A 19,644-nucleotide genomic window follows, 5' to 3' on the forward strand; every position below is an offset into this window, starting at 1 on the left:
TATCTGTATAATTGTCTACAGTCTGTGCCTGGATGCAGTGCTTAAGTTCTACTCATCAGGATTGACTACAGTGATGCAGATAGATGAGCTGGCCTGTTAGCTTGAAGCAGAGAGGAATATCACAATGATACAAAGAAGAATCATTGACATTTTTTGACTGATATGTTTTTAGACTGAATGCCAATGCTAATAGTTTGCACGTCTACATAAAGGCTTACAGGCTGGCCACACTGGCTGCGTGAGCTGCGTGAGCTGCGTGTGGTGTTACATCTTCCTTTTCATTTTGGTGTCCATGTTAACAGGTTAGAGCAGCTGCACTGGCAGCGTGAGTCAGGCTGTTCATGCGCGTGTCAAGCGAGGCTGCAGCGGTGCTTCATCGAGAGTTTCAGAGTCTCGCCTGTTTTCACCGCGACATGTGTGCAGTTTTTTTTCCTGTGCACTCTTTTTCTTTCCATCCCTACCTCTCTTTCCCCTCCTGCTTTCTCGTTCGTTCCGCGTCATCATATTGATTGATAATTATTAAGACAAACTCAACGCTACCTGGGTAGACACACAACATATCGCAGCCCTCATTCACTACACAAGCATCCAGTGTGGCCCGTTATGTGAGCTGCAATTTATGTGAGTTTGCCAATGTTAAAACATGCATTAAAGCAGATGGGGTCCAGATTTAGCACTCGCCAAATCAATTAAAAACTTGTGCAGGCAAACAAAACTAAAAAAATTAAATCAACTGGCAGGCCTACTTCACTACAAACTCTCATCACTACAATGCAGAGGTTGATTGACTCACACTGGTGGCAACATGCAACATATATAAGTGTATCGCAATTCTTTATTGACACTCGCTGTGCACTGTCTCTACAGATATGTACTGTACCTAGCTCAGTGTTTCCGCCGGTAACATTTATCTGTAGGCGGTAGCTTTTCAGAAGATTCTGCTGTGAATAATGCAAGAAGACGCTGTAGTAACGTTGCATGAACAAACACTTATTTTATTTCTCTCTTTTCCTCTTTTTCTATCTCGTTTTGAGCATTTGCAAAACAGAGCTATGTGGGGTTTTTTGGGTGGGGGGCATAAAATAGCCTCAAAACTGTAAAGATATGGGACAGGATGTGTTAATAAACAAATCTTTTTTGGGATTGCTCAAGTCAGTGTCCATGAACCAACTAATCTATCACATCTACAGTAGAAGTGATTTGGTCCTAAAGGATAAATTGAGTGACACAGATCATGGTAAATATAGCTTCAGTGCTTTGGGTTATTTTAACTGTAGATTTTCCCAAGAGAGATTGTTTTAATTTCCTTGAAAGTTTTTCTATGTGAAAGTGTTGATTTTCATTGCATATGTATAAACAAATTAAAATATGTAATCTTTTATAATTTTTTTCAATTAGTTAATTTATACTTCTTTCGCTGGCTGTAATGTTACTTTGTGTGGGGGTAATGTATATGTATGTTCTGTATATGTATGAGTGTGTATGTGTTTATGTGTGTGTGTGCGTGTGTGTGTGTGTGTGTATATATATATATATATATATATATATACGTATGTATGTAAGTATAAGTATGTATGTAAGTATATGTATACGTATGTGTGTATGCATGTGTGTGTATGTATGTACATATATATATATATATATATATATATATATATATTTACTGTTAAAATGAAAATGTCCCTGTTTCTAGTAATGTCAAACTCACATGTTAGACTCTTGTAGCTTGACTTTTGCTCTGCTGCCAGAGCTGTAGAGAGACACTGTTAGCAAACCAGATTGGCTGTCTGCCATCCATAAATCCAACTGGCTGGCTGCTGTCGGGAATGAGCTGCTAGATTTGTAGCTGTCCAATCCATTATCCAGGCTTTTAAGATGCCTGTAGACATGCAGCCGCCCTTACAGCCATACACACCAAATAATGCCCCACACTTTTCACAACATCCTATAACACACTTTGAGTTCAATTCTGTTCACACACTGCACTATATCACCTTATCACACAATAAACACAGCAGACACATCAAAGGTTCAACAGAACAGAGCAGAGTCCAGCAGTGACCTGCTGCTCTGTGCCTCAGTGACAGGGACAGACAGTTTACATTACAGCCAGATGGGCCTTCATGATGCCAGCTGCTCACATTAAATCTCTTCTCTCTTTTCTTTCTCCCCCTCCCCTCCCCTCCCTCCCCTCTGTGTAACAGGTGGGTTTGTTTAACTTCCGTCCGTCTGTTCGCCCCGTACCGCTGGAAGTCCACATCCATGGTTTCCCAGGTCAACACTACTGCCCCCGCATGGCCAGCATGAACAAGCCTACCTTCCAAGGTATAGATCCAGTTGTACACATGAATTACCTGAATGCACATTTATACAGATGTAGTACTGAGACATAATGACTGTTCATAGCTTCAGCATCTAATTAAATATGCGATCGGAGCAGCATTAGGTATTTCTCACCGGTACAATTAAGCTCTGAGACTCAAAGTGTATATAGATTTTTGTACACACTTTTTCAGTTGTACTTACATAACAATATTTTCTTAGTTCACTTAAGAACACTGAGTAAATTTCATACAAAAGACAGTCAGACAAATGTTATGTGTGTATATATATATATATATATACTATAAACACATCAGTGAACCACACTGCTCCTTCATTACCATGAATACATACACTGTCATTTATTCCTCCAGTACATACACATCTAGCTGCCAGAAAGTGTTGCTATACACCTTAATATGTAATAATCTACTGCTGAAAAAGGTCCCAACAAATGCACTATTTCTTCTTGTTTGTGTAAAGTTGTTAAAAAGTAGTGACCAGCTGTTTTAGAAATTAAGTGAACCATTTTTAAAAAATTGAACTATGCTGTTTATAAGTGAGGTGTTTTTAAAGATTTATGTCTTCAGTAGGAGCTAGTGGGCTTGGGGGGAGTGTCAGACAGGGTAGGGAAGTCCTGAGAGATGGACAAACATGTTTTTGACAGAAAAAGGCTATATGGAACAATGGCTTTATAGCATCCAAAAAACTAGTATGTAAAGCTTGTAAATGTATATTTTGAACTTACCTCTACAGCGATACGCAGCCACTCGCCAGCCAAGCCAGTGCTGATCTTTGTGTCATCACGACGGCAAACTCGACTGACTGCCCTGGACCTCATCGCCTTCCTGGCCACAGAGGACAACCCCAAACAGTGGCTGCACCAGGATGAGAGAGAGGTACACTAACACCGTGCACCGAGGAGGCGTAGTGTAAACAGCAGTGCAGCAACAGCTTCTGTGCTTCATGTGTTTCTACACAGGTCACCCAGGTTTCAGCAGCGTTCACAGCCCAACACACTTTGCTTAAAGTACAGAAGAAAATAAAACAGAAACATTCTGTGTTTACGCAAAAAATGTGAGCCATCCAGCAGCCTGTGTAGACTGCTGGTCTGACTAAATCAGAAGCGTCTATTTCACATCACAGCTACTGCAGCTACTACCTGCATTCTCTTACTGCACAATCAAAATGGGTCAACACTGATCACTTCTTTCTGACTTATGCATGTAGCTTATAGATATAATATATACATATATATGTATATATACATATATATACAGATATTAAGTTCTGTGATGAGCAACATCAGATTCAGTGATCTTGCTGTAGTGTGATTACAGAGTGACACAGTTGGTGCAAATATTAGCACGTGGCTGTCATTCTCCTGTATTTCCTTCACGTCTTTGCCCCTGTTCTCTTGCTCTCCCGCCTCCTTTTGCTGAATTGTGCTGATGCTCAGTTTCTCTGTGTAAGTGCTGGTTTAAGTGTAATTACAGATGGAATTCAAACCATCTAATGGTGGAAAAGTCTGTGTCATCCTCCATTATATTGTCTGTGCATACCTTGGGATCAGTTCAAGATGGGAGCAAATGACTCCTCTGGGTTCACATGTGAAAAGTTTGCTGATAGTATTACAACACTATCAACTGGTTTTGCTATCACATGGTTTCATAACATTGTGTTATGAGGGTTAAAAATTGAACAGGATTTGTGATGTCATCTCTGTCAGACAGATCAGGTCATCGGTTATAGAGCACCATTTTAACCACCTAGTCATTGCAGGGTCCGTACAGGTGCTGGAAATCCTTGAAAATGCTTGAAATTTAATGTGGTGATTTTTTAAAAATGCTTGGATTTTGGATAAAGTGCTTGAACCTGCTTGAAGTTCTAGTTGCATTACTTTCATAATAAATCGCAGGCTGACTGAATAGTAGCATTTTAGATAAAGAAATAAAATAAATCTGAGAGCTAAATTGCTCTGCTCACCACTGAATCTGCATGTTAACTACTGTTGGCTCGAAAACAGCAAATACAAATCATGGCTAAGATGAGGACTAAACCAAACTATAACATAAACGTTAACATTAGTTTATTCTCGCAACTGAAAATGTTAGCAAACGTAAAGACCAATGCAGAACTAGCCAACTTGTGGCATCATCCCGCTTATAGGAGGGTCACCGGCCAAATAAATACTATCATTAATTTATATTTGCAAAGAAAATCTAACTACCTTAAAGTGTTTCAGAAGTTATAACTGTTTTCCTGATAACACCCGAAGGTTTGACTAATTCTTGGAACAGTCATAATCATCCCACAAGGCTCATATGTAATGTAAACGTTTACTGCTCAAGGAAAAACGACAAACTGTTGATATGACTTGACAACGGGACATGATTCTAGTCCTCTCAGCTCATAGAAGCCTTTGGGCTTTGCGTTTGCAAGAAAGCTGATGTTATGCTAGCAAGATTCAAAGTCAATAACAGTGATGCAAAGTATCAATAAGTTCGGAGGGGCAGTGTACTTCTGTCAGCTCGTGTGTTACAGTCGCCATCCTGTGGCGTTCAGAGGATAGAGCACTCAGTGTTGTGATTACACGTTTGCTTGTTAACATGCTGTAAACTGAGGTTTTGACAGTGTTCCGGTTGCTGTGCTTACTCATTTTAGATACATTAATTAGAACAGTGAACAGACACTAACAACAAGTTTTGTTAAAGTGAAAATAAATGATTTGGGGCTGAATGTTTATACAAGAGAGATGAACAATAACCATTTAGCTTTAATCCAGCACTAACCGTAGATTGTAGAAAAAATAAGGTTTGCAACTTGAAACTTAGTTGTGTTTTTCTTTAATTTGTCACTTTTAATTTGATACTGTCCTGTGGAATGCTATTATGAGACAGAAACGTAACTGAGTGTTATAACATCTGATTTAATGTGATGACGTGAACTAATCATTTTGAGTGTAGACATATGTTTATATACATCAAGTGTTTGAAAAGTGCTTGAATTTGACTTAAAAACGGTAAGTTTCACAAGTCAAGAAAACCACTGGTGTGGATCTGGGTAAAGGGACAGAGCCAGTATTTTTTTCTCACTCTCTTTAATATTGCATTTTTTGGCATTTCCATCCATTTCTCAGGAAGTAATGCATGGATCTTGATGAAAAATATCAAGCGTTTTTACCTAAAAACAGATTTCCACATAATTAGCTGTGTATATTCACAGTCCCCTACTGACTGTGCTAACCCCAAGACCTTTTCCTCTTAACGCCACCATGAGGCCAAGTTTACCACTGGTGCAAAGAAATACCCAAACCTAATGGTCAGTTTGACAAGACAAGTTTACTCCAAAGGCCCAACCTTTTTCCTTTATGACACTCCATGAAGTCTTGTGCCATCCTCGCAAAAGAGTCAACTGGCACACAATGTGTAATGCACATAGCATCCATTAGAGGCTGTTTAGGAGCTGAAAGTGATGAGAAAGCTATGGTTCAATCGTTCTCCGTTCAGTTTCAGGTTAGTGTAAGTTATTCCTTGATTTAAATGTACTCGACTGGCTGGAAATTCAGAATGCATGCAGGTATATTTGAGACATAGCAATACTGTATTGCAATTTCCTTAAACAAACCAAATAGCAAAGCATCTTTCATCCTTCAGTTGTAAGACAGTGGTTTATAAATCGTCTGCATTGCTCTGTGGAAATGATGTTTAATCTTTGCTGTAATTTAGCAGATATAGCGAAAGGCCAGTGACAAAAAACACTTCCTGACAATCATTTCAATCTTCACCTTCTCTGTGTACAATAAGTATACCTGGTGGCATTTTTAATTCGGCCATGATATGTTCCGGTTTTGAAATGACACATGTGGCACCGTTGCACAGTGCTGAATTTGCTTCCCTGAACCCTGCAGATACCTTGTCTCAATGCAAATATGTGCAGTCTTAGAACATAGGCCTAGTTTCTATATGTGCACACACAGCGTCCCCAGCCTCTGTGTGTGTTCCGCTGATATATGCTGCTGCCTGCTGCTTCTCTGCACTGGCCCGTGTAGCAGCTCAGCTCCCTGCTGTTTGACTGACAGGCTTCTGGCGATTACTGCTTAACTCTCACCGGGGGTCACCCACTGCCCCAAATCCCCTTTCCGACCTGACAGCTCTTTCTTCCCTCTGCTGCTGCCTGTAACCCCCTGCTCCTTCTCTCAGGCCTGGATTTCTACTCTCCTCTTCCATTTTCTCACTTATCATTACCTCATATCCTGTTTTTAGATTTGATTAGTTAGAGTATTTTGAAAGATGCTCTACAGTTTGAACCATTGATTCTGATGATATACATCTAGTTTTGAAAGGGGTGGAGGATTATTTTTTGTTTAATATGGACACTCTTCTACCTCACAGATGATTGTCTTTGAGGGTTTTTTTCCCATTCTTTATCTTTATATATTATCTTTTTTTTCAAAATACAAAGAACACAAATAGACAGATGTCGATCGCTGTGTCCGTCTCTGTTTACTCCGGCAGTTTTGCTCCAATGACTCTGTATACTCTGGCAAAGCCCGGCGTATTCTTTTTGTTCCTTTAACAGAGAAGCTGTTTGTGTTGGCTGGAAGACACAAGATCTGTATGGTATAAGGCAAGATGCCCCAATCCTACTGGAACCAGAGGCGAGCCATGCAAATGAGCCACATGTCTGCAACTGTTGAACTATTACTATGGAGGTGTTGTTCCTGACTATCTATAACTCTTCATCTTAAAGGATTGGTTTGACAGAAGGTTTGACAGTTGACTGATGCCACTCTCATGTGTGTATGGAGTCTTGGGGCCATGCAACCAGTGTTTAAATTAAGCATTTAAATTAACGACCCATTAAACCACAACATGTTGTTACTTCTGGTTGTGTGCAGATTAACTTGATAAAATGTGTTAATTAGTGAGCTTTAGAGGTTTGGGAGGTGGATTTTGTTAAATTGGACGGAACCGAGCTTGCCCCCCCGTTTCCAGTCTTAATGCTAAGTGAAACCATCTGGCCACTAGCTGTAGCATCATATTTACCATCGTAAGAGTGGTATCAGTGTTCTCGTCCAACTCTCAGCGAGAAAGCAAACAAGTGTTTCCCAAAATGGTGAACTATTAATTTAAGTAACCTTCACCTTTTCATGTTCTTTACCTCCGGCTTCACATCTTTCTGCTAGTGCATATCACTATGAAACTAGTCTTGACATATATGTAAAGTTTACTGTGACTCAGTCGTGTCATTGTCAGTCACTCAATCAGTTTGTAATTGGATTTGTGTCCGTCATTCATCTGTCATTGTCTGTGCTCTGGTTTGTCTGTAGATAGAGGCTATCATTGCCACAGTACGTGATTCCAACCTGAAGCTAACGCTGGCCTTTGGGATCGGCATGCATCACGCAGGCCTGCATGAGAGAGACAGGAAGACTGTGGAGGAGCTGTTTGTCAACTGTAAGATCCAGGTACGAGCTCATCCTGTACACCCAACATGTACTGACTACTTGACCTATCCGTAATGTTGGTTAGCCCCAAGTGTTGTGCAATTTACTCAATGAGATGCTGTCAACAAATATCTTAACACAAGAGTAGAATCTGATGGGATCCAGGAACTGCATAAAACATGTGCTTTTTATTGTCATGTTGTAGCCAAATTTTCATTACTTCTTTTGGGGCATGTGAGCAACATAATTACAGTATGTTTATTATGCTGTGTATTTCTTTAACCACCTTGTCATCCACCCTGGTCATATCAATGTTAAAACCAGAACAATTTGTCAAATATGTTGGATCTGCCAAATATTTGCATTTCACTCAAAGGGGGCACGATGAGGCCTTCTGCAGACAGTGACATTCACACTACACTGTAGAGCAGACTGAATCATTACGCTGTGATAGATGCACCACATGTACATTCCCATTTTACCTACAGTTCCATGTTTTCCTGAACAATTACATGACTCATACAATGATTTACTATTTACTTATGTTCATTCTCTATAGATTTAATTCCTTGCTCATATGTGATATCATTCCAGTTAGTTGTTGTCTCTTGTCTTAGGTTTTGATTGCCACCAGCACTCTGGCCTGGGGGGTGAACTTCCCCGCTCACCTTGTGGTCGTCAAGGGAACTGAATACTATGATGGCAAATCCAGGCGCTATGTGGACTACCCCATCACAGGTACACAGTCCAGTCCATTCAAACTGCTTCAGTGCCCAATGTACCAATGATTGAGAACATTTAAGTGTTTAAACATTTAAATGTTAGAAAATATATTGTGTCTGTTCAAGTGTGGTCATCTGTGCATATTTTACTGCATTTGTGTGTGTGTGTGTGTGTGTGTGTGTGTGTGTGTGTGTGTGTGTGTGTGTGTGTGTGTGACTGTGTTAAACCGACTCATTGATAAATCTGTCTCTCTCTGCGTTGGCCCAATTGTTCTCAGTTGTCACGGTGATGGTAACCAAGTTGGTCGTGGTAATGGACTGTGAGAGTTGATTTATTAGCGGCTCACCTCACATTATCATGCTTCTCCCTCAAAAACAGTAACTGATGTCACTCAAGTAATGATATGGTAGAAACCATGAGAGTCTTGTGAGCACTTTGTTAAATTATTGTGTGTGTATGATCAAAAATGTTGCTAATGGAGCAGTTCAGAAAAGTGGATGTGTTTGCCTGCCTCCAGATATGTTTCCACTCAGCTTAATGGGACCTAATGCAGCAGTTGGTCAGTGCTCCTGTCATTTCAAAGGCCACCAAGCCAAAAGTTTTTGTCCGATAAGTTATGAATTTGAATAAGTTATGAATTTTTTAACTGTGCAAAAAGTATGAATGCTGTGACTAAGTTGAATTGATGTGAGAAAGTCCTCATCTTTGTGAACGTTTCACAGTTTGAATGTGAGTGAGAATGTATGAAGGAGGGAGAAGAGTTGGAAAATGAGTGGGTTTGAAGGGATTTCTGATTGACTTCCATTATCACCGCGATACGACTAAGCTTCGAAGAAAGTTTAATATTTTCAAAAGTTTTAATGGGATTTGAAAGATGAATACAACCTTGAATGTAGACAAATTGTGGAATATTTTAAAGTTCGAATGGAGTTTGTATCTGGAAGAGTGAATGACTAGATAAGCTTTGAAAATGCTTGAAGAGGTGTGAAAATGTGGGATTTTTTTTAACATTATTTCATCTGTTTGAATGGGAAAAAATGGCCAAAAAACGTTGAATATCTCTGAAATTATGAATGATATCAATGAGAAGAATAGAAGCAGTCGATTCCTAATCGAGAAGAATATTTTGGTGTTTGAATGGAGTGAAAACGTTGAAAATTATGGAAGACCCGGAAGATAAAATGATATTAAAAACTAGAAAATGTGTATTTCCTGTGAAAATAGTGTGAATGCTGACAGTTGAAGTGATTTAAAAAAACTGCTGGAAATACTAGAAAATAATTGCCTAAAAAACTATAATGCATTGCACTACACTGCTGAAAAACCGTCATGTAGTAGTAGTAGTAGTAGTAGTAGAAGTAGTAGTGGTAGTAGTAGTAGCAGTAGTAGTAGTAGTAGTAGCAGTAGTAGCAGTAGTAGCAGTTGTGGTAGCAGTAGCAGTTGAGTTCAAAAAGTTCAAAGTTCAAAAGGCTGAGAAGTCAAAAGGCTGAATGGACTTACAGTATAAAGCTGAACATTCTGATAGCTGAACAGTTTCTCCAGCTGAACGCATGCTGAAGCAGAAGCAGTTTGCCCACCTCCCTTCTCCTGCTTGTCTTGAAAAATCTGTAATGATTATTGCCAAAATATTAAGTAAGAGTATACTACAGACAATGCTGAACTCTGTGATGTGTTTTTTATTTCTGTAGAGTGAAAAGTAATGTAGGCTCAAAATGAACATTGTGGCTTATGGGGGAGTTGCTGGAGAGCTTGTCGCTCTAAGGCTTCAACAGCAAAAAGTCCTACATCTGAAATAAGACCATCAGCTGAAAGACGACAAGATTTCCTACATTTCTATCTAAAAGTTGTCTACGGCATTCACACTAATAAAGAATTCCGTGCGTAGAAGAACATATGTTTTGAGAATTCTAAATCAAGTCCTGGGATATTGACCAAGTGACAACAAAGTGTCACTTTTCAGAGCAGCATACTGTATTTAAAGAACAGTGGTATACGGGATGGAAAAGCAGTGTTTTGTAATGTCTTGTATGTGCTGTGTGTGTAGATGTTCTGCAGATGATGGGACGAGCAGGTCGGCCTCAATTCGACGATCAGGGCAAAGCAGTTATCCTTGTCCACGACATCAAGAAGGATTTCTACAAGAAGTTCCTCTATGAGCCTTTCCCTGTCGAGTCCAGGTAACAGTCACGTCTGTTGTCTTGGTTATTAGTGTCCTCGTGTTCTGTGCATAAACAGTATACTTTCTGAAAATAAGCACCCTGACATTGCCATATAGGAAACAACATCCTTATCAAGGCATCATAACCTAAATAGACTATAGGTTTACTTGCGGAGAACGTATGAAGACAGCCTTCACACACACCATGACATGACCTTCATGTTTGGTATTCCCACCTATTCCTCCAAGAAGTCATATGTACCATACAGGTAGTTGACTTTTGTGTTGAACACTGTAATTCATAGGAAGGGATGCTTTAAAAAACTTCAAAGTGACAGCGTAAAAAAAAAAAAAAAAAGCACACAAAAGAGCCATCAGTGCCACAAGAATGGGACAATGTTTCAGTTCAGTATCTTTTTCAGTTGACTACTCTGATTGACAGGAAGTAGGATGAGGGTATAAGCCTATAATTGGTCTACTATTTCATTTATAATTCTCTTCCTCTTCTTCTATCTGCTTACTGTTTTGTAACATGTCACTGCATCCTGGGCTTAGTGCTGCCCAAGACCATTGTAAAAAGCAAACAAACCAATACTCAGATAGTGGGTTCTCCAGACCTTTCTCCAGCGGTGGCACAGCACTGAAACAATGTGTGCAGATAGGATCAACTAACAGATGACCAAATAGCAGCAGTTAATGGTTTTGTCCCTGGTGGTGATACTGAGAGCAGTCTGGACCACAATAAACTGGGAAGCGGGTTGTTTTTAATGCTTGCATTTAGCATTGCAGTTGCAGCATAACAGAATACTGACCTGACATTGTCCGTTTGATTAGAAATGATGGTACAGAAGCACAACATTAAAGCAGAATGATTCATACTAACAGGATTTGTCAGGCCATGCTCCACAAGCTGTACTGGCTCATAGATCTGATGTGTGTCAGTACTCAGCAGTTTTTGATTCTTGTGCTGGGGCTGCAACAAGCAGTTAATCTGCCAATTATTTTTTTCATTTAATGAGTTAATCATTCTGCTAGTAAAATGTCCCAACATTTTACATGACAGAGTCAAAGGTGACATTCAGATGTTTTGTCTGTCTGACCAACAGTCCAAAATCCAAACATATCAGGTTTGTGATTGCACGAGAAAAGGGAAAAGTACCAAATTCTTACATTGGCGTTCTTCTTCTTTGGCGTTTTTGCTAAAAAAAAAAGAATGAACAACATAGTTGGAATTATCGAACAATTTGAACAATTTGGTGCTGATCAAATAATCAATTAATGAACCACAGCTACAGATTTTGTTCTGTTTGTACAAAGAAGTACTGAGGTTCAGAATCCAGCCCTGCTGGTTCATAATAATAAACAAAATTGTGAATTGGAATCTGTCTATATGTGATATTTCTGTGATTTTGTGTTGTATCACCAGCCTCCTCAGTGTGCTGTCAGACCATCTGAATGCTGAGATTGCTGCAGGAACAATCGCATCCAAACAGGATGCAATGGACTACATCACCTGGACGTACTTCTTCAGACGGCTGGTGATGAACCCCAGGTTAGGAAAACCTGCTCAAACCACATGTCATATCCAACAGCAGTAGTTCATGCGTACACATACACATACACACATTCTTGGCCTACTCTCACAACCTGGTTGGAGGAGTGCCGTGTTCCTCTGTCAAACATCTGCTGTGTAGACGGAGACCATTCCAGAACATTCCAGCCTGTTGATATTTGCACGGCTGTCAGCCCACATTTACCATTCAGGGCCTTATTGAGGCCTCCCAGTGGGAATTTACCAGTACAGGTCTGTGAAGATCAGAAACCCTTTCAGATTTAAGTCAGGGTTTTTAATCAATATTCAATGTCAACAATGACAAGGACTTAGTGTTTTGTGGAAAGGCTCGGGCAGCAGTCGTGGTTGTATTTTGGCTGGGCTGGACCATTTAAACACAGCATCCTGTTTTTATCTCATCCCACTACTGTTTCTCTCCTAACTTTACTGTCTCCTCCATAAGATGAAATAACAAATTGATTTAAACTCATCAACACTATGTTGTGGCCCAGGATAGTTACACTACTGCAACTCCCACTACTACAAAGATTATTAATGGTTGTATTATTATCCATTGTAATGTTAGAATTAATACCCCCCTCCCAACAAGTCTGTTACCTCTGTGTCTTAATCCGTTCATATGAATTTCCAAATCAACATTTTTTTTCTAGAAAATGACCCCTGGGGCTCTGTACTTTTTATGCATCATATCAGTATTTTAAGCTCATCATCTTAATAGTTTTGCATCAGTCCCTCCAGTTTTTGGAGCACGTAGCTTGTCGAACTTTAGGTTTAAATGTAAGTAGACTACATCTGCTATTATGATTTGTGTCACATACGTTAAAGGGGCACTGTGTAGTTTTGGAGAAGAAATTAAAACTCAGAATTTCAATGTTTACTATCATAATGAGGTAATGATAAAAACTCAGAAACAATTATTTTCCCATGAGTGAATAAACAAGCTGTTCTCAGAGGAAAGTAAGGTCCCAGAACACTGTTTGAAGCTAGAAAGGTGGCAGGGTCCGCCTCATATAAACAGTAAAACAGTATAAATTGTGTTGTCGTTTAAGATCAATTTGTTTATTCAATCAATGTTTATTTAGTTTGTTTAGGCAGAAAAAAATCGTAGACTGGATTGACATTGCTTTTTGTATTATATTACTTGCACTCACAGTTGACACTAAGTTAGACCCACAGGCTTTACATTAAATCATAACAGAGTCAGGTTCCAGCATGACAAACATATTTTTGTCTTTATTGCAGCTCCTTAATCAATAATTATATGGGCATCCGCACAATCAGTTTCATGTTACATTCAATGTCTTAAATGTTGTGTCTGAATGTGCAGATCCCCTGACACCATTATCTCCATGCAGCTGTGTTTTATATCCGAACAGCTAATCTGTCACCACTACTTTCAGTCTTTGACTTCCACAACACTTGCACAGATACACGCAGACACAGACACAGGGTCCCATGGGTATCGTAAACGTCTGCAGGCCGCCTCCCTGTGCCATCAGGAGCCTAATGGTGATGATGCTAATGGCCATGACTTAATCAGACAGGCCCACCACCAGTAAAATTCTGTGAAATGTGCTCGGTAAGAAACACATTCAGCACCCAGAACTGTGTGCTGTTAACATGTGGAGCAATGGGAATGAAAGAAATACATGTACTTAACATAAAACACACATTAAATATGGCCATCACCCGTTTCAACTTCTGCTTCCAGCCCACGAGTCAGGCTGTGATTTCTCCTCCCTGCTCCCAACTGCACAATAAATGATTTTGTATAATGATCATGAAGATATCATTTGTTTTAATGTAATATGAGAAGTGGGCAATTTCTTAGAGTCAGCCCTGGTTTGCATGCATTATGCAGACAGCTGCAAAATTACTTTAATCTAATATTCCTCCTCCACCTGATAACTAACGTATTGGTATTCATCCTTGATATGATTGCTTTTTTTGTTTTTCTATACAAGTTAATACTCCACACTGCGTGTGTGTGTGTGTGGCATACAATCTAACACTGCAGCATCAAAGATACATTGTTTGAGATAAATTACTATTTGAATCCCAAAATTCCACCCAGGTCCGGTTTACTTCAGCTGGTCCACTGAGCTCTTTCTTTTGCAAGTATGCTGGAAGGTTCATGGGAATTTGCCAGTGCAGTGCACATGTGCTTAGTGGACTTGGAGAGGAATTATTACCACGTTCTTCCTGGTTTCTTCTGGGAGGTTCTGTGAGAAAACGGAGCGTCTGCTATGACCCATTTGGTCCTTGTTTAACTGCAGCATGAGTTGTTCCCATATTCCGGGCAGGAAGTGAAGCACGTTTTCAGTTGCTGTGTTCTCCTCTGGTGTTGTGCTTTGTCAGCAATTTTGTTTTTCAGACTTTATGGACCGGATGTACTGAATCAACTCATACAGACAACAAACACTACAGATATTGCATTCACAGTACACAACACATAAATAAAATCATCAATGTTGAAACATGATCAACAGCTGGGAGGTGCTATGGATCCAAACCACATCTGAAAGTGTTTATTAAAAAGTCTCATTGCTGATGGAACTAAAGACCCTCATTCATCAGAACACTGAGGCATCACTAGTCACTCACTGAATGAGCTTATGAGTCCGTTCAAAATACAGAATCATTTTTAATTTGGCCGTTGTTCTCTTTTCTGCAGTCACTCAAGCGAGTGCCAATCACTGATTCAGCCCTTTCTGATCATCTTATTGATCCTGTTTTTATCACCCGAGATGATGCTGTGCACATGCGGTGAATATGTTTCTCTCACTTTAATAGTCCAAATGGCTCCTAATTGTAGATGGCAATGAAAGTGTGTTCATGGAACATGCAAGTCTTCATGTAAAACTTCAAAGTATCACCCACATACATACAGTATCTTGAATTTTAATAACAGCAGCAGCCTTCCAATCTCCAAACCACACATCTGTACAAGTGATTTCAAAGTCAGAATTATTAGTAAATGGCACTCTGAAGGAATATTGGCCACTGAGTAATTACGGTGCAGTTTAAAGACTTGCATATGTTTCTAAGAGCAGATTTGTATTTAACCTTTTTGAAACAAACAAAAGGAAGGTCTCACATCACTACTTAAACGCACACTACAAGCAGTCTTGTAACTCATCATGTTATACATCTCTGTTGGGTAGCCCACAACTAATGAACAGTTCTCTGACTTAACAAAGACATATTTTACATTACCTACATTACACATTCAAACAGGATTTTCCACCCTTGCAAACATACCTTTAGGGCCTTCAGCATCTGTTTCTGCCAGCTTTAATGAAACATGCCTGGTTTCCCTCGTATTTTTATTTGCACACACCATGCACAAATATTGGCATTATGAGCTAATGAAGATTATCTTTGATTACACTTCTGCTGAGCCTCATGTGGTAACTCTTACTAAGCAGAGCTAAGTATGGAACCCATTTTGGCCACTGGTTGTCTTATTTCAGGTAATAACAGTCTAACCTGGGAATCATTTGCACCAGACTTTAAGCAGCACAATGTGTAAACATAGTAGTGACAAATTATTTTACTCAACCATTATTTTCTGGGTTTTCCATGCAGCCCTAGTTAGATTTCATCATCAGTATGACATAACTGAGAATCAAAAACCCCAGTCAAGTCCTTCATCCTTGTTTAAAGTCTTATCCTTGTTATTACATATCTGGGATATGACGACTACATGGTTGTTCATATCCTTGTGTATGTCTGTGACATTAACTCCATGACCTGTGTTGTTTAGTTACTACAGCCTAGAAGACATCACCCACGAGTCTATTAACAAATACCTGTCCAACCTGGTGGAGAGAAGCCTGCGGGACCTGGAGTGCTCTTACTGCATGGAGATAAAAGAGGTGCGTGTGTGTATTCATTTGAAAATAGGTATGTTGTCTGTAACATGACACAAATTTATTTAACATGAGATTAAGTTTTTGTTTGTCAATTTTTATTCCCATTAATGCTCCAGGATGATCGGACCATTGTGCCTCTGACGTACGGTCGCATCAGCTCCTACTACTACCTGAAGCATCAGACCATCCGCATGTTTAAAGAACGACTGAGGCCTGAGATGCCCGTCCATGAGCTGCTCTCCATTTTGACGGTGAGTTTCACACTATGAACATACAGCTACCTTCTAAACTTACTATGTCCATCTTATCAATGCCATAAGTCAGAAAACCAGTTCTAGTCAGGTTAGCTATTGTCAGTAATCGTGATCAATACTAGTTGATAACAACACATTACAAAGTATTTTGCAATGCAAGCACCGAAACCAAAAAATCTGACATTGCCAAAAGGCAACTCTGAAATTCTGTCTTCCCAGTTCAAATGGAAAGCAAGATAATTATCAGCTGTGCTCAGGCCAGGCCAACCCAGCCCTGCATAATGTAGCAATCACTGTCAAAAATGCAGAAAAATGTACAAATCTAGATTCAGACCTTGTAGGCTTCTAGCGAGGTCAAAACATTTGAACATAATGAATTCAGAATGCGAAGACACAGAAGACCAGGACAGAACCTGATACTGCGATTGGACATCACTCCGAGCACCATACCTTTGTATACACTGTCGGAGTGGCAGATTGTATTTTTTCCGCAGCTCTTGCTCATGGTGTAGAAAGTCATTTTCCAATCAAATGCATGTTTCAAAAAAACATTAGTTGCAATTGTACATGGAAATTAAGACCATATTTATTTTTAGTGTTGATTTTGTTGAATATAAACAAGAATTTAGTGCTAACACACTGTTCTTAGCCAGTACACACTTAGGCAACATTCCCGTGTCATTTTTTGTTGTAGCCCAGTCATAGCCGTGTAACATCTAATCTCTGACTTCACTATCTGGCAGATGAAGATCTTTACGTAAGATGTTGTTTGAATGGCATTTGAAACAGCAGTATACTGGCAACCATGTAGAAATCCACTGAGGATCAGTAACAGAAAACATGCATTGTTATTCTTCTCTTTTTGGTATTTGCCAATACACAATACATCAGGCGATGTTCATGCTCTCCCTCTGTCTCTCTCGCTCTCTCTCACACACAAACACTTTACTCCTTCCCATCAAATTAGCACCTTTGTCTGAGCTTCATTAACTTTCCTCATTCTGGGGCTTTAGTGCTACGGTCAACCACACTCTGGCCCATGACTGGTGGGGTCAACACAAGACATGGTGGTTTCACACCTTTCACTGAGGGGGGATAATGACACACTCTTTTTTTAACACTGCTTCTAATGGGCTTATAGTGTATATCTGTTTGTAATGATTCCTAGTGGATTTCATCACTGTTCAAAAGCAAGAAATAAAAAAAGAACGTATTTAAAATATTTTCTAAAATCAATACCCATTTTTTGTAAGTGCGGTGATCTTCCAGTTCTGTGTAGTTTCGTGGTACAGATACTAATTATCTGCAAGATCGTGCAAGAGATCGCACATTTGGTCATGTGACACATATGCACACACAGATGTTTGCATGTTTGTGTGTTTAACTGTCTGGATTGCTTCAGTTATGAACACATTGTGTCCTAAGGCAAGAATAGAAAATAGGGCCATATACCAAGAAACAAGTGATTGTTTTTTGGTGTTGTTGATCCAAGAATTTTTATTTCCCTAACGATCTCCTCCACTGCACATGAAATTGATGCCACATGTATTCCTTTATCATCTGTGACCATGTGTGTGCTGCAGCTCTGCATGCAGAGACTGATTGAAATATTCTTTTGTACTAAAAAAGAGATGTAGAGGATTTTACAGTCTTGGTGGACTTCAGTGGTTTCTAGATTGTAAAAGGATTAGGGCTAGTGTTTAAACCAATGAAAAGAACATAACCAGCATCGTGTTAGTCCATTTCTAACCCCCAGCCCCCCCCCCCCCCGGTTTCCTTTTTTTTCTTTTCTTTTTTTTTTTCTTGTGGTTGTGGGTCGGTTAGGTTAGGGTCTTTTTCCAACTTTTGAAAAACCTTTTATTTTATGGCTGCTCTGTTTTGTTTGTTTGTTTGTTTTACTGCCATGTGAAATAAGTTGTGGCTAAAAGTACAACACAGCTTTTAAAAACTCTTATTTCATACTAGAAAGTCATTGATTACTTGTGTGTTTTTGGATCTTAATTGGCTTTTATTCTTGCATTCAGTATTTACCATGCAGCCAAATAGTCAAGTAAGTCCATTCAGTGGGTTCAGCGGCTCAACCTGACTTCAGTAATGATGCTAACATATGGAGGGGAGGCTACTGAGACAGTTCACATCACTCTTCTTTGCACCCATATAGTGGGAAGCAGACCAAAGCATGACATGCCTGGCTGCCTCCCTCCCCAACAAGCTGTGATACAATAGGCCACTCACCCTGCCGCCCCATCCACTCCCCCTATGTTAGCTACAAAGCACTGGCATGCTCCTCCAGTTCCCCCTAATTGCTGCAGCGTGGCCTCTAATGAGCAACACCCACACCTCGCTGCACCACCACCTCCGACACTTGTTTTTCTCTCTGAGCACCACGCTGCCAGCCTTTGTCTCGGTTTTATTTCCTGTTGTGTTTGTCTCTGCTTCCTAAGATGGCATTGTCCTCACAGTCAAACAAGACAGTCACTCATGTTGTTTTATACAAATATGAATGCTGGATCATTGAGGGCAACCTTAAATAATGATGACACACAGAGAAACAGCAACTGCTGCGGTCAAAGAGCTAACATCCCAGGCACACCAACCCAATATCCAAGGAACTTGCGGCAACAAAGGCTGACTGTTGTGTCACCAAAAACTGCGGTTGAACACATCAAGAATACTACAGCCGACAGCCAACTAGATTGTACGTTCTATGCCTTCATTATTGGAAATAACTCTACCAACAGGTGGCGGTAGTCTGTATTCGTCCTTCAAAAAGAGAAAACAGAAGACTCAGCGTTTGAGTCTTCTGTTTGGCTTGTTGTTCTGTTTGGCTTTCCTTTTCACAACACTTGAAAACATGCCTGAAAGCCCTGGGTCTCTTGGTTGTGGAAGAAAGTTGAAGGCAAAAAATGGAGTAACAAAAGAAAGGAAACGGGAAAACAATTGCTTAGCTGAACAACCAATCAGAGTGATTTCTCTCACTGACCGACGGTGTCATGGTACGGGATACACCGCAACAGCCACAACTGCTCACTGACTGCATTGGCCAATGTCTGACCCTATGCCTGGTGTGTCAGGGCCAGAAGAGGCATCTCAGAGAATCCTATCATTCCTGTTGGTAATACTCTAATAACATTGTACCCTCAAGTAAATTGCAGAGCTCGCGGAACAGAGCAGCACTACTATATAATACTACTATACTATATACTTTTGTTTGGGAACAAAGGTAGGGCAGGTACAATAGAAGTTATTAATGTTAGCAAATTAATCAATACCCAATAATACTTCAACCA

The 19,644-nt window shown here is 39.9% G+C and overlaps 1 protein-coding gene across 1 annotated transcript in view; it reads left to right on the plus strand.

Moving 5' to 3' along the window:
- Positions 1-19,644, plus strand: part of ascc3 (activating signal cointegrator 1 complex subunit 3) — a 180,035-nt gene that overhangs the window by 145,402 nt on the left and 14,989 nt on the right. The window contains exons 29-36 of the mRNA XM_084356676.1: positions 2,205-2,325; positions 3,079-3,221; positions 7,655-7,792; positions 8,389-8,509; positions 10,539-10,671; positions 12,079-12,204; positions 15,992-16,103; positions 16,217-16,351. Of these exons, the coding sequence (XP_084212802.1) occupies positions 2,205-2,325; positions 3,079-3,221; positions 7,655-7,792; positions 8,389-8,509; positions 10,539-10,671; positions 12,079-12,204; positions 15,992-16,103; positions 16,217-16,351 (1,029 nt within the window). The remainder of the gene's footprint in view (positions 1-2,204; positions 2,326-3,078; positions 3,222-7,654; positions 7,793-8,388; positions 8,510-10,538; positions 10,672-12,078; positions 12,205-15,991; positions 16,104-16,216; positions 16,352-19,644) is intronic.

Source organism: Pagrus pagrus (assembly GCF_965226575.1).
Source record: "Pagrus pagrus genome assembly, chromosome: 7".
NCBI classification, from domain to species: domain Eukaryota; kingdom Metazoa; phylum Chordata; class Actinopteri; order Spariformes; family Sparidae; genus Pagrus; species Pagrus pagrus.